This window comes from Zootoca vivipara, chromosome 15, assembly GCF_965207765.1.
Source record: "Zootoca vivipara chromosome 15, rZooViv2.hap1.1, whole genome shotgun sequence".
In the NCBI taxonomy this organism is placed as follows: Eukaryota; Metazoa; Chordata; class Lepidosauria; order Squamata; family Lacertidae; genus Zootoca; species Zootoca vivipara.
The window spans coordinates 13,633,077-13,648,399 of NC_142598.1; the positions used below are offsets into that span (position 1 = coordinate 13,633,077).

Here is a 15,323-nt window from a genome sequence, read left to right on the forward strand (position 1 = left end):
GGCCCTTGTTGGAGAAACCTCCCAAGGTGGTCCTCAAAAGCGGAAGGCTTACCAGCAGGCATCTCAGCGAGGCGTCCTGAAATTTCTCGAAGGGCCTCCGCCCATCGGGATGTGGAGTCAGCCATCATACTGACATTGTAGCCCATGTCGCGGAAATACTCAGACAAGGTGATCCCTACAAAAGAACAGGAATTGCAGGTCAGATGTCACAGGCAGTGGAGATCTTAGCTGATGATGGCTTAACTGAGAAACCTCCTAGAAGCATTTAAAGACTCTCAGATTTGTATAGCAGTAATGGAAAGGGAAGTGTAAGGGGGAGGGATTACAGAGAACCCCCCCCATCAGAAGCAGCCCGTCTCCAAGCAGTCATGAGAGCGAGGGGTCTGAAGAGGTGAGTCAGGAAGCAGAGAAGGAGTGCCAGGGCTCTGGCAGCACTAGAGAGCCCCTGCTCCATAGGCAGGAAGAGAGAGAGGCGGAAAGAGTGGACAGGAGTAGGGCAGACAGAAGACCAGTACCTCCGACGCCGGAACTGAGAAAGAGAAGGAAAAGAAGGCGCTTCTCAGTTCCGAGGCTTTTATGCTGGTCAAAAACGCGGAAGAGATTAGTGCAGGAATCTGACTCGAGTGGGTAGACATGAAATGAGCAATCCGTTACACTGTAAATAATGTGCACCAATAAAAACGTCTGAAAGACAAGCATGTGGACGGTCGTTACTCAAGAGTAGTCACAACAAACCCTGACAGGAAGCATCAGGAGGAAAGTTTCACCACTCATTTCAATTCCCACCTGTGTCCTTCAATATTATTTGCAGACCATTTTGTCTCGTGTTCTTGCCCTTACCAGTACAATCGTACCTTGGAAGTTAAACAGAATCCGTTCCGGAAGTCAATTCCACTTCCAAAACATTCTGAAACCAAAGTGCAGCTTCTGACTGGCTGCAGGAAGCTCCTGCCGCCAATCGGAAGCCGTGGACGTTCGACTTCCAAAAATAGTTCGCAAACCAGAACAGTCACTTCTGGGTTTGCGGCGTTCCGGAGCCAAAATGTTCAAGACACTAAGCTGTTTGAAAACCAAGGTACGACTGTATTTCATAGCAGCATTTACACGTTCCTAGACAGAAACCCAGCACCATTTTAAATTTTTATTTATTACCAAATGGGAAATAAATAGAAATGCCCATCATACTGTAGGGCAAAGGGACCAGACCGCTTTCTTTTTAGCACATGTAGTTCTCAGTTAACAATAGCCCTTTTTCTAAGCACTTTGCAGACACAACATTAACACTGTTGTTTTGCATTGCTTTTGATTATTACAATGTTTTTGGGTTACTGATGTTTATAGTTTACAGATTAAGAACAACAACTACTACTAAAAACAGTCCCTTAAGGTATTTATGAGAAAGCATGACTTCCCAAAGTGGCAGAACTGAGATGCAAAATAGGAATCTGAGCTACACAACAAACTGTGCCTGTCTTGCAGCACAATGGGGTTACCAGGCTGCGGTGTGCTCAGTCCACAGAAATACTGGCAACCAACCAATTCAGAGGGATAGAGCTGTAGGAACAGTTCCAACCATGGAGATAGGAAGCCAGCCCAAAGAGAGTCCGTCCCAATTCTGACACCATTGTTGTACACCCAGCACCTCATATCCATTTTTTTTAAACATACTTTTTATTAATTTTACAAAATACAAAAAAGAAAAAACCGGTACATACATAAACACCTTTTCCACCTCCTTCCTACCCACCCACATGGGTCCTCCCCTGCCACAGAAGTATCCCATGTATGTGAACAGTCAGAGATGGTCCATTTTATGCTTGGATTTCTGTCCTCCTCCCCCTCCCCTGACCCCTGCCACCAGGGAGCTCCAGCAAACCAGGGCAGTACGCAGGAGGCCATCCATCCAACCATCTATTGTCATACCAAAAAAAAGAGAAAAATAGAAATAGGAAAAAAGAGAAAAAAGAAAAGGCAAAAAAAAAGAGAGAAAAAAAACAATACAAAACAGAAAATTTTTTCTTACATTCATAATTGTAAAACCATATTTTGTGGGCTTCCCCTCCCCCCCTTCCCCGGTTTTCATCCCTTTTTTATCATCTGCAACAGTTTCTTACTTTATAAAAATACACCTTTGTATCTTATACAACTTATAAATCAATTATTAACATTTTCATCTAATATTCAAATCACTGAAAAATCAAACTCCCATTTTATCTTCCCGTGCCTAATTTTTCTCCCTCTATAAGCCTCCATATTTTCACATTTTTCCAAAATCCATTCACCTTTAAAACTATAACTATTCTCAAATTAACCTTACATCCCCGATTACCGGCTCCACCCCCCCAATCCAGCAAATTCCATAATCAGCAGACCAGTTATAAACCTGTTAATCCATCCTTATAATCACAACATCACTTTCCCTTCACCCCACCCCCTGTTTACAGTCTTTTGCCATCCAGGCCACCATACAGGACCCCTGAATTTCTTCTCTTCTCTGCATATTTTTTCCTTCTTCCCTGTGGGCGTTCTGGAATTCCAATAATACCAATCGTGCCCCCCTCAAAGGCAGGGCACTCCATCCAACTTTTTGTAGAGTAAAGTCATCATTTTTTTCGTGGTGTGCTTCATTTTGTGTTGAATCATCACAGTCCTCATCTTCATCTTTTCCTTCCAAATCACAGTCACCATCACTGTCATTCTCACATTCATCTTTTTCAGTGTCAAAAACTTCATCTTCTAAAAAATCATATTCTGCCATCACCATCTGAAATTTTTGCTGTAACTCTTGCCGTCGTGTCTCCTCTTGACATAGCTCTATTCTTGTTTCCCACATTAAAGTCAAAACAGACCGCTGGAACTCAGGGGAACACTTTTTTGTTGACATAATTCAATCCTGCCAAGGTCAAAACTTGTCACGTGGGGTGGAATATGATCACAGTTTATTTTCTCGACTCCATTTTAACAAGCTGGCTGCATTCTTCAAGTCTTATTAACAATAAAGTTCGAACTCACATTTCACAAACATTTAAACCAAAAAAGAAATTCCACAAAGTCCAGAAATACAAAGTGAAAAAATTGACTTATAAATCCTGATCAACTCACTGGGTTGTCTGGGCTGCCGGCTCCCGGGGAAAAGAAAGGTTTTCCTTAGTCTTTACCTCTCATAAACCACAGTCTCTCTCCTCTTTCACCCTGCATCAAAGGGGAGATTCTCTTTGATGCCTTTGAGGGATCCTTTTAAGTTAAGATCTTCTGTTTACGGCTTCGGGTTTCTGTTTACTGTCTCTTATGTTACCGTGGGGGGGGGGTGGCTTCCTCTTTCCCCCCTCTCTCCCAAATCCAAATTGCCTTAATTTAAATTCCAAACAATCCAAATTACTCACAGTCTATTCATTTGCTAATTATTCTTGGAAGAATTGGCCGCCTCCACTTCCCAGACTCACAGCTTCGCGCTCTCAGAGCAGCAGTGTCAGCCTGTCCGCCGCGGTTCACCTCCTCGCTCTCGGGGGCTTAAACAAAGCCGATCCGGGGAGGAGAGAGCCCGCTTTTGGCGCCGCCAGGCAAAATCCGTCCCCAAAAAGCTCGATTTGGGGCTTTTAAGGAGGTTTTGCTTCGCTGGAGCAATTCCCTCCACCTCTGAAGCGCCGAGGTCCGCTCCGCTGATCGGACCCCCGTCTGAGCAAAGATGGCGCGGTCAACCGGAAGCCCCCAGCACCTCATATCCAAAAGCGACGAAAAAAATTGCGTCCCACTTCACTGTGTGAAAAAGCTCTTCTTTTTGCCTGTCCTTAATCCTCCAATACAGTGGTACCTTGGTTGTCGAACAGCTTGGCTCCCGAACAAATTGGCTCCCAAATACCGCAAACCCAGAAGTGAGTGTTTTGGTTTGCAAACGTTTTTCAGAAGCCGAATGTCCGACGCGGCTTCCGGTTGAGTGCTGGAAGCTCCTGCAGCCAATTGGAAACCCGCGCCTTGGTTTTTAAACTGTTTCGGGATTCGGATTGCCTCCCGGAACAGATTAAGTCCGAGAACCAAGGTAGCACTGTATTTAGCTTCACTGAATGACCATGAAGCCAGGGTCAGTATGGGAATCATTTCTAGTTGGAAAACAGCAATGATGAAGCAAGCAGCTGCCACAGATGCGTCAGAACTGGCTGTTGTCATATGATTTTGTTATGGTTACCTTCCTAGGGGAGACAACAGAGGCTCAAGGGCTGTAACTGTAGGCAGATGTCTTCTGGAATGGTGAGGGGAGGGCGAGTAACTCAGGTAGGTACTGAGGTGGAGACAAGGGTGTATGTAAAATAAATATCCATGTCAGTCCTCATCCCTTGAGCTGCACAATGGAGATCTCTGATCTTAATGAAGGGGCCAGTATTTGCCAGTGGAACAGAGGGGTGGGAGGGAGACAGGGTACCTGCCAAAACTCTTGTCTAGCTCAAAAACCTACTCAAATGAGGCTCTGCCCAGTCAGAGGGACTGCAAAAACCACAAAGCAGACCCACAAAGGAAGGTAATTTACCACAGGTACCAATCTCTTCTACAGCAAATAGCAAGTCTTAAGCACAGAGCTTGGCTGCCAAGTCTCCCATTTTTCGCAGGAAACCCCCATATTTTAAACCGTTTCCCGCTGGCAGACCAGATTGGGAAAAATCCCATAAATCCCCCGGATTTCCTACCTGCCAGGGAGGCTCCATTTTGGGTGCCGGCGCTGCCCGATTTCTGGTACCCATCATGGGTAGCGCAGCACCGGAAGTCGCTTCTACGCATGTCCGGATATGCGTAGAAGCGACCTCCGGTGCCGCTCTGCCCATGCCTGGGCACCAAAAATTGGGCAGAGAGGCACCGGAAGTTGCTTCTATGAATGTCCAGACATGCATAGAAGCGACTTCCAGTGCCGCGCCGCTGCTGATCCTGCATTTTTCAGCGGGAGACTTGGCAGCTATGGCACAGAGTAAAATCCTTAATGATAAACTTAAGGATTGTCTGCACTGCCTTTGGCTGAAAAACCAGGAAAGAAGCATGAGCCCCAAATAGTCTTTTGTATTCTCAACTCTTACCAGTGTAGATGGAAGCTTCCCTGGCAGCGACAGGCATGTTGGAGGTGTTTGCTACCAGAGCAGTTCTCTTCATAATGCTTTCGACCTTACCATCAACCTCCAATGTGAGCTGCAAAGGCAAGAGAAACAGGACTGAAAACCCACTGGAAAATATGCAGGTAATAGAGGCACATTTGACAAAATTGGGAGAAATAACAGGATTGCAAATTAATTGGTCCAAATCAGAGATGATGGTATTTAACTATGATGAAGATGAAAAATGAAGATGAAAAAATAGATATAAAATTAAGAAATGCAATGAAGTACTTGGGAATAAAAATAACAAGAAATTTAGAACAAGAGAATTTCAACAAATTAAAGAAGGAAATTAAGGAAAAGCTGGAGGACTGTAAGAAAATTAAGCCTTCATAGTTTTGAAGAGTGGTGATAATAAAAATGAAAATTGTGTCTAGAATAATTTTTTTATTTAGAATGCTACCAATTAAGATATTGGAGAGAGAGAGATAAAGGGTTGGCAAAGTATGATCAATAAATTGTGCAATGGAGATAAGAAACCTAGAATCAATAAAAGAAGATGGTATAAACCCCAGAAACAGGACTGAATCTGCTGAACATGATGGCCCTATTTGGGCATTCGCCTTATGTATGAAACGTACATGCAGAGAGAGAGAGAGAGAGAGAGAGAGAGAGAGAGAGAGAGAGAGAGAGAGAGAGAGAGAGAGAGAGAGAGAGAGAGAGAGAGAAGAAGGAAAGAAGGAAAGAAGGAAAGAAGGAAAGAAGGAAAGAAGGAAAGAAGGAAAGAAGGAAGGAAGGAAGGAAGGAAAGAAAGAAAGAAAGAAAGAAAGAAAGAAAGAAAGAAAGAAAGAAAGAAAGAAAGAAAGAAAGAAAGAAAGAAAGAAAGAAAGAAAGAAAATGCTCGCTCACAAAACCTCCATAGGCAGATTAAGCACCCTGCTCCAGACCTTCGCTATCCGTGAGTGGAGATGAGAACAGAAGGATGGAGGTTAACATACTCAGCCCCCACTCTCCCTGTTCACGTGTTATGTTTTATATGAGAGCAGAACATCTAAATAAGGCTAATGGCATGAATTCTTCTAAACGTAGGTATGAAGGGTCATCAGTAGACATTGAAATTCAATGACAGCAAGATTGGACTGCTTCAACATTTCACTTCCAATCTCAGGGTTGCCCTATATTCCTATTCCTATATTCCTATTCACATGTGCTCTAAGGTTTATGGAGAAAACTAAAATGGAATATTAAGATTACCCCTTATAGCTTTGTTTACTCAATTTAAGTCAAGCTAAATCAACTTGGACATTAATCCCCTCCCCAAATCCACTTACTTTGCTTAGATGAGAACTGCATTGAGGCACGAAGACCACCGCCTACGTTTTGCTTGAACAGCATTTCCATACCCAATACTGACCTCTGGGAAGTCTCTGAGGACTTCAGACATTTCATTTCCTCGTTCCCCACAGCCTACGTATATGATAACATCACTGTTGGAATATTTGGATAGAGACTGAGAAATCACAGTCTTTCCGCAGCCAAAAGCCCCAGGAATAGCCGTTGTGCCTCCTTGAACACACCTAAATGAAGAAGATAGACTGCATTAATATTTTAACTCTGAGGGAAAGAAACAATGGACAAATAAGATAGAAGGGAAGTGCAACATATATTTTAAAACTGGCACAAGCCCCAAGATTTAAAGAGGACCTACTCCAGCAGTATTTAAAATGTCAGAAGAGTAGCTGTGCCCTGTGAGCACTCTTAATGAACTTTGAAAGCCACTTTGGAGCTCTTTCGGCTAAAGAGTGAAATAAAAATGTTTCAAAGAAATATGGGTCTGTTATAGCAAAAACAGAAACCTTTGCTCTTGCTTCTATGTAAACTGGCAGTTTGCATGGGCTGTATATGTTTGTTCGTTCTTGCCAACGGAAAACACAACCGAAGATGTGGTTCAGCATTAATAGGAAGATCTTCAGCTTTTTAATATTAAAATCTTTATCGTGGTTTTTCTCAACCAGTATGCCTCCAGATGTTTTGGGACTACAACTCCCATCATCCCTAGCTAGCAAGACCAGTGGTCAGGAATGATGGGAGTTGTAGTCCCAAAACATCTGGAGGCACACTGGTTGAGAAACACTGCTCTAAGCATTGCACATACAGTTATTCCAGTTATGCTGTCAGCGACAGTTCTACTATACATAACCGGAGAACTTTTCTACTAAAAGAAGCAGTAAAAAACAGACTTTGCAATCAGAGTTGCTACTTACGGAAAGAGTGCATCAAGGACTCTCTGACCAGTTAAGAGAGGGTGATTGGCGGGCAACTTTTCTGTGACGGGGCGGATTTGCCGTACAGGCCAGACCTGGACCATAGTGAATTTCTCCTTCACTCCCTCAAACTCCAGCTCCAACACAACATCCTGCAAGAGGGCGGTGAAACCAAGAACAAACAAGATGTACTGGAAACTCTGCTGGCAAAAAGTCAGCTAGGACAACGGCATGCTGCTGACTTCAGCAAAGTCCAGTTTATATTAAAAAGTGGGGTCCTGGTGTCATTCATAGTCACCAGACAGGAAGCAAACAGGTTTGCTTTTAGTGGTAGGTCCTGCGTCAAGCCACCTCTGCAAGCTGCCTCCATGACGGCAATTCAACCCTCAAGCAACCCTAATCTGCCAGGAATTTGTGGAAGTCAGTAGGACTCCCTGGTGGTGGAGAGACAGAGGGAATTTTACCGAGCAGGGTAACCTGTCTTTTCCCTGCTCAAGAGATTGCATATTCTGCACAAGTGCTGAGGCAGTGCTTGCAGAATATGGAGATCTGCCTGAGAGGCCACAGTTGTCTATACAGAGGGCATAACAGAGTGCATGGCCTCATAACAGAGAACTGGAGATTTTCTTGCACGTGAAGTGTATCAGTGAAATTGAGTCTATCGTACCCTCACCACCTCCTTCCCTAATCAGGCCCATTTCTCTCTCTCTGTCTCTCTCTCTCTCACACACACACACACGTGTGTCAGGAAAGTGCACTACAGTGACTCCATTGTTTGAGCAAGAGCAAAAATTTATGAAATGGGAAGTGTTTTCTCCAGTGTACTACCATGTCTGAAACAGTTCACACAAAACCCGGCATCATGCAAGGACAAAACATTAGACAGCGGAGAAAAACTTATTATTTGCAGAAAAACTTACAGATGTGTCGTAATGCCCAGGTGGAGCAATGTACGTCACTGTACCCCTGTTTCGCGGGGGCAACATGATCTTGTGTTTGATAAGAGAGTTCTCAGTCACTAGGCCATAAATATCACCACCTGTGATATGACTGCCAACCTGCAATTCAAAGAAACTGCTAATATTAATATACAGAGGTATTATATGTCCACAGTACGAGATGCACTAAAAACATTATGGATACCCAACTGCAAAGTGGGTCAATTCAGTTTGGTCAACAGTGCAGCCAAAATACAATCAACAGCAAACATGTTCTCCGTAACTTACCCGCAGGTTTTTGACAGGTGAAAAGTCCCATTTGAGATCTCTGCTCAGAGCTGTCACATTTACTCCTCTGGGGATGTAAATGCTCTGGGTTTGAGCGCTGATGTGTGACAGAGGCCTCTGAATACCGTCAAAAATGGCTCCCATGATTCCAGGGCCAAGCTCCACCGAGAGGGGCTTGCCAGTACGAAGTACGGGGTCTCCTACAGAAACACCAGCTAAACAATTGGTTAAGGAAGGCATCCTAAAGGTGGTGTCAAGCTAACTAGAAATGTATTAACTAGTTCACTAACCAATTAACCTTCATGGTGGGCCACAAAAAACATCTTGCAACGGAACTCAAGTTTCAGCCATTGGAGTATAAAGGCTCCCGTTCTGGGAGGGGGGGAAACATTTGGGTGAGCCAACAAGTACAGTTGTACCTTGGTTCTCGAACAGAATGAGTTCTGGGAGTCCGGAACTGTTTGAAAACCAAGGCACGTTCTGATTGGCTGCAGGAATGTCCTGCAACCAATCGGAAGCCACAACAGATGTTCGGCTTTCGAAAATCGTTCGAAAACACTCATTTCCAGATCTCGATTGTACAGTCGGATTTTGACTGTATTTTCAGACATTCCATAGAATAGCAACAAAGTTGTTTCCACTCCAGATGTCTTTCACTTAACATAAACCATCCCAGAGAGTTTAGCAAAGCAATGTGGTTCTGAAGGTGGGCAGAATAAAGTTTGGTGCTATTTTTGCCTCATCCTGGAAAAAAGGAAATGAGTCGCAAGCCATACTACAATGAACTGTATAATTCTGATAAACCTGGTGTGATATGAGTCTCTTTTACCTTCTACACAGATCATCCTTGTTTTGCTTACTTGTTTATACCTGTGTTTTTGGGTGCTTTTTTACAATTTCAAATAAAAAATACAAAATGAATTGCTTAGTTCCCCAGGTGGATAGGATTATGCCCATTATGGATGGGGTTGCACTTGCCCTTAGGGATCAAGCTAGCAATCTGGAAGTAATCACAGACCAACAATGGTGTTCTGGTGTCTAGACAATAACTTTGGCCCATAAGCTTTGGCTGGTACGCTAAGTTTACCCTCTACTTGAAACCAAGGATCTTGGCTCCCACTGAAGTAATTATCCCATTTTCACTTTTACTCTGCTCAACATACCCTTGAATGGCAGAAATCGCACACCAGCCAAAAGGATACAGGTTTCCTCATATACCTGAATAGTTGCCATGTCCCCCTCCAGCCGGATAATTTCTCCGACAAGTTCACAGTGGCCAACTCGTACCAATTCATACATGGCTGCACCTGCCATGTTGCAGGCAGTGACAACTAGGGAAAACAAAAGAAAGAGATGAATGCACATTCAACTGTGATTTCCCGCTGGTGGGAAGGGACAATTCAGTAGCTTTGCATTTTTTTATTTCTGCAAATATAGTATTTTGTTTGCAACTGGAAGTAGAGCCCAAAATATTGCTGTAATGCATGAAAGACTCCTATTGCTGAAGTGGTAAGGTAACCACGTGTTTGGGCTTCTCGGCTGCAAGTCCTGGAAGACCTGCTCCCTTTCTTGCTAGCCTTTTCCAGCTAGCCTGGGAGGGTGGAGACCGACTTACTAAAGCTACAAAAGCTGGGGCTGCTGAACAGACTAGTGGGCTGAGGTGCTATTTAGGAGTTGTTGCTGCTATTGATATTAATTTTTATATCTTTATTTTAGATCTTATGATTTATATCAAAATGTTCAATTTGGTTCTGTACTTTTTGATGCTTTGCTTTATAACTACTTTTGCTATGTTTGCAATTATGCAATTTGTTTCCGTTTTGCAAGCCGCCTCCAGCATGGCTTGAACTGTGGAAAGATGGTATACAAATAAAATGATGCATGCATGTTCCTTCCTTAAAGAAAGGTGGATGCCAGGAAGCAGGGTTCTAGCCTAGCCTTCTCCCTGGCATGCTACTTTGTAGAGCAATATTATTATTCTTTTGTGCAGAGGAGAATTCTGTCATGAGGTCACAGAATCATCAAGTTGGAAAGCTGGAAAAACCACAAAGTCATCTAATCCACCCCCTGCAATGCAGGAATCTTTTGCCCAGCATGGGACTTGAACCCATGACCATGAGATTTGCAGTTAAGACATGCAGTAAGGTCAGCAAGAAAGGAGATGGCTGGTGGTTCCTAATGTCACAAAAACCCTGATGCTTCTCAAAAGTGGGGGGTGGGGGTGGGGGTGTTTCCAACCTATGCAGAATTGGTCTTCCTTGGGAAAGGGGGCATTTAAGGTGAAAGGATGCAGGTTCCCAAATAATTTCTATCATCCTGTCCTGAGCTTTCAGACCATGCCTCTCCTGGATACTTCTTTCTAAGCACCATTTCATTGCTACTCATTTAAAGTACCGTACACATACCAGGAGAACTTACCAGGTCCTGAAACTCCAAAGACATAGCCAAAGGCATCCTCTCTGTCTTCATCACGTATTTTGGGAAGTTTGGAGAAATCCATCTTTACTGTCCAGCTAGCTGAGAAGAAAGGGGGGGGGAGAGAGAAAAGTCTAGTTTGCATGTTTGGTTAGCCTACATCAAATCACAGAAATGCCACTCACAATTAACACAAAATGCAATTCCCCCCACCCACATTACTTGCATTCTCTCACTTTTTGAGTCTGAATCTTGTGTTCCCCCCACAACTGTCAGTTAAACAGCTGAGCAACTATGTAGGACTATATACCAAGGTTATTCTGCATCTTGAAGTGTATACAAAATCTTGCCATGTAATACAGTGGTACCTTGGGTTACGGACACGATCCATTCCGGGGTGCCATTCACACCCCGAAAAGTCCGCAACCAGAGCATCACTTCTGCGCACATGCAAAGCGCGATAGAGCACTTCTGTGCATGCATGAACCGTGCAGAACGCTTCTGCGTGTGCGGCAAAACCCGGAAGTAAACACTTCCAGGTTTGCAGCGTTCTTAACCTGAAAAGACGCAACCTGAAGCGGACGCAACATGAGGTACGACTGTAATCAGAGTGATAAAGAACTCAGTAAGTATTCTTTTCAGTTCCCTATTTTAGCTGCTGATCTCTGTGGAATGCTCTTCTGGCTTGCACTCTTTATAAAGACTTGAGGCATGAGATTATTACCCCTCTCTTATTGTCCATTCCGGGTCGCCTGACCACTGCCACAGTGTCCTTTCTCCTGGCAGATAAAGAGGGAGCAGGTGACAGCAAAGGTTGCAAAGGTTTTTAGCTGGGGCAATCAGAATAAGGTCCGCTATTTGACTGCTGATTCAGGAGCCTAAAGGAGCCTAAAGAACTTTTTATTTCTGTTCTTTGTATACTGCATTGCTGTTTTGTTGCTATGGCCGATGGCTGATGCAAATAAAGATTCATTCAAGAAGGGTATCTATGAAAGTCTGTGGGTACACAATATGCAACCACAACTGCTAGCTCAGCAGCCCTGGAATGTACAGTGGTGCCTCGCTTTACGAATGCCTCGCACAACAAAAAAACTCGCTAGACGAAAGAGTTTTGCGTTGCGAGAGGCATTCGTAAGACGACAAAATTTTCTATGACTGCCGCCTCGTCTTACGAAGCGCGGCCATAGAAAGCGGCAAAGGAAGATCAGCTGTCAGCGCGGGACAGCTGATCTGCCCCTGCCTGTCTTCCCCTTGGCTCAGAGAAGACAGGTGGGGGTAAGCAGCGCCCGCTGCGATTCGGCTCTGTCCCCCAGAGCCACCGCCCCGCCCCGCACCACCGGGGAAGACAGGCGGGAGGCGGCGGGGGGAGAAGCGCTTCTCTCCTCCGCCGCCTCGCCGCGCACCAGTGGCATGAGACGGTGCTGCGGAGGTCTCCGAAGCGCCGTCTCATGTCGGGGGAGGCAGTTTCTCCCCCCGCCGCCTTGCACACAGCCGGCATCGGACGGGGCTTCGGAGACCTTCTCCGAAGCCCCGTTGCATGCCACCGCCAGTCCCCCCAGAGCCTATAGGAACACATTGTTTAAGTTTCAATGCATTCCTATAGGAAACTGGGACTCGCTAGACGAAAAATTCGTTACACGAATTGACCCGTGGAATGAATTAATTTCGTCTATCGTCTAGCGAGGCACCACTGTATTTGGTGTTGAGGAAGCTCTCAACACTATTCAGACATAGCTACAAAAGAGTATGCTTATGGTTCGAACATTTGCTACAGGTCTTCCTTTGGGCTGATCTTAAGCATCACCAAGATAGCCGTATACAACCCTGACTACCTACAAGTGTTAGAAATTAGCCAGGTGTGTTTTGCTACTGGCGTGGGTCCAGTTGCCACCACGTGGAGATCTCTGGATGCCAGGTTGGCAACTGACATCTCCATTTGGCTGGTCCCTCCAGCTTTCTTAAGCAGGTAAGCAGAATAGCTTATTTATTGCATTTATATCCAAAATCCCCCCCCCAAAAAAGCATAATTCAAGAGTTGCTCCACAATCTATTTAAACTCGTAGTTGAGTAGTGGAAGGGGAGGCCAGTTGTGGGGTGGGGTTCCTTTGTTGTGCTGTTGTATTGTGAGCCGAATTGTGTTTGTATGAGGTATGGTTTTTTTGCATTGCAAGGTAGTCGAAGCAAAATTCCAAGTATGCTTGGTACTTGGCCAATAAATTATTCCTATTCCTATTCTATTTGGGTTTTGACCCTTTCAGCGGGTTCCTCTTTCCCTTAAACCTGTTTTTAACATTCCCACTATTTTATGAAGCTATCCACTTACAAAGGTTATACACTGTTTCGGAGATGGGCAAATGGGAGTTGCAGAGTTGAATACTGTACACACATTTCTACTACATTCTTTAAAGAATTCTGCTACATTAAATTTAAAACACATTTTCACCCATAACGTGGCATGTGGATTGCCTGAGATCAATTTTAGCCAAACTAAATAACCATTTTACACTGCAAGGCCTTAACAAGAGAGTCCCCTTGTTCAGCTCACACTGGGGAGTCCAATATGTTTTGATCTAAGGTTTTATAAAAGACTGGATTTTTTGCAACAAAATCTGAATCAGTTTGAAATTGAAATCACATGTGTGTCACAAATCAAGATTCTCGTCTGAAGCAATCACCCAGAAAGCAATGCATGGTAAAATACTAAAAAGTCCATACCTTAGGGGAAGCAACAAAAAAAAAATCCACAAGTCTTATGAAGAAATCCAAACACAAGCTCTAAGATATCAGGAAAAAGCAAATGATTGGCCTTCCTGGCTCCTAGCTCTCACACCAAAGAGATAGGAAAGAAGGCATTTCAGGAAGACACAGCAAAGAAAAGATTGTCACCTGACCAGATGAGTCATCCATTGCTCCCAAAAAGGACTGCTGCAATAGCAAGTCACGTTGCTCAAGGCCAAACTAAATTTAAAATGTGCTCTTTTTGAATTTCAACACACTCCACCGTGCTGAGGCTGAAAGCAAAATCAACTCTCAGTCACAAGCTGTTTCCGTGCTTGGGCAAGACCCAAAGAAGAAGAGACACACTGTTTTTGCTATCTCAAGAGCCCATTTATGAAATGATCAAGTCAGAAAATAAAATACCTCTGTTTTATTGCATTCCTCTCTTCTGCAGAACTAATGAGTCACTGTCCAGTGCTAAACACTGACTTTAACTGCAGCAATTACCTTGTGGGGCAAGAATGGGGATCTGGTGACCTTATGAAATTGTAGTCCAGGTAAAGGACCCCCTGGATGGTTAAGTCCAGTGAAAGGCGACTATGGGCTTGCGGCGCTCATCTGGCTTTCAGACTGAGGAAGCAGGCGTTTCGGGTCATGTGGCCAGCAGGACTAAACCACTTCTGGTGCAACGGGACACCATTACAGAAGCCAGAGTGCACAGAAACGCCGTTTCCCACCGCAGCAGTACCTATCTTTTCACACTGGCGTGCTAGGTTGGCAGGAGCTGGGACAGAGCAAGGGGAGCTCACCCCATTGCGGGGATTCAAACTGCTGACCTTCTGATCGGCAAGTCCAAGAGGCTCAGTGATTTACACCAGTGTTTCTCAACCTTTTTGGGGCCACGGCACACTTGTTCCGTGAAAAAAATCACGAGGCACACCACCATTTAAAAAGTTAAAAAAATTAACTCTGTGCCGCCCTATATTATAATTATGACTGTAAGAAACACTTGCCAAATATTGCTTTCTGGCGGGTCAGTGTTGTGTATTGGCGGCCGCCAGGCTCGTTTGCACTGAGCTTTGGGAAAGAGGAGGAGAAATATTGCTTTCCGGCGGGTCAGTGTTAGTTATTGGCGGCCGCCAGGCACGTGACAATGCAAATCGCCCTTCTCGTCGCCGCACATCGCGGCACACCAGCCAGCGTCTCGCGGCACACTAGTGTGCCACGGAACAGCGGTTGAGAAACGCTGATTTAGACCACAGAGCCACCCATGTCCCTTTAGGTCTAGGTATGGCAGAAACATTCCCCACACATTCACTCAGAATATGTTTTTGAGCTGTAAAACACTAATTCCACACGTTAATGCAATCATATATGAACAAATGTGGTCATACAACCAAGTGCTGATCCAGACCTGATTAGTTGCAGCAAGGTGGACTTCATGTGCTTTCAGCTTATACCAGGCACATCCAACAGGTAGATCGTGATCTACCGGTAGATCACTGGCTCCCCCCATAGAAGCTTAACAACTTTGGCTCAGCTAAAAAAAGCTCAATGTTTTCTCCCTGCACCTCCCAAAAATGGGGCTTTCCTCTCCCTAAAAAAGAGCTCAACTCTTTCACCTG

At 44.5% G+C, this 15,323-nt stretch overlaps 1 protein-coding gene across 3 annotated transcripts in view; it reads right to left on the reverse strand.

Moving 5' to 3' along the window:
* The window catches only part of ATP6V1A (ATPase H+ transporting V1 subunit A), a 29,046-nt gene that overhangs the window by 9,073 nt on the left and 4,650 nt on the right, over positions 1-15,323 (reverse strand). The window contains exons 1-9 of one of the 3 annotated variants that reach the window (XM_035140677.3): positions 13,696-13,829; positions 10,984-11,082; positions 9,768-9,896; positions 8,566-8,780; positions 8,260-8,397; positions 7,340-7,491; positions 6,490-6,652; positions 5,061-5,169; positions 53-175 (exon numbers count right to left, since the gene is read on the reverse strand). In XM_035140677.3, coding sequence (XP_034996568.1) covers positions 53-175; positions 5,061-5,169; positions 6,490-6,652; positions 7,340-7,491; positions 8,260-8,397; positions 8,566-8,780; positions 9,768-9,896; positions 10,984-11,065 — 1,111 coding nt within the window. In that variant the 5' untranslated portion in view covers positions 11,066-11,082; positions 13,696-13,829. Of the gene's footprint in view, positions 1-52; positions 176-5,060; positions 5,170-6,489; positions 6,653-7,339; positions 7,492-8,259; positions 8,398-8,565; positions 8,781-9,767; positions 9,897-10,983; positions 11,083-13,695; positions 13,830-15,323 lie in introns of those variants that run through there. The other 2 variants (XM_035140675.3, XM_035140676.3) reach the window with 2 other exon arrangements.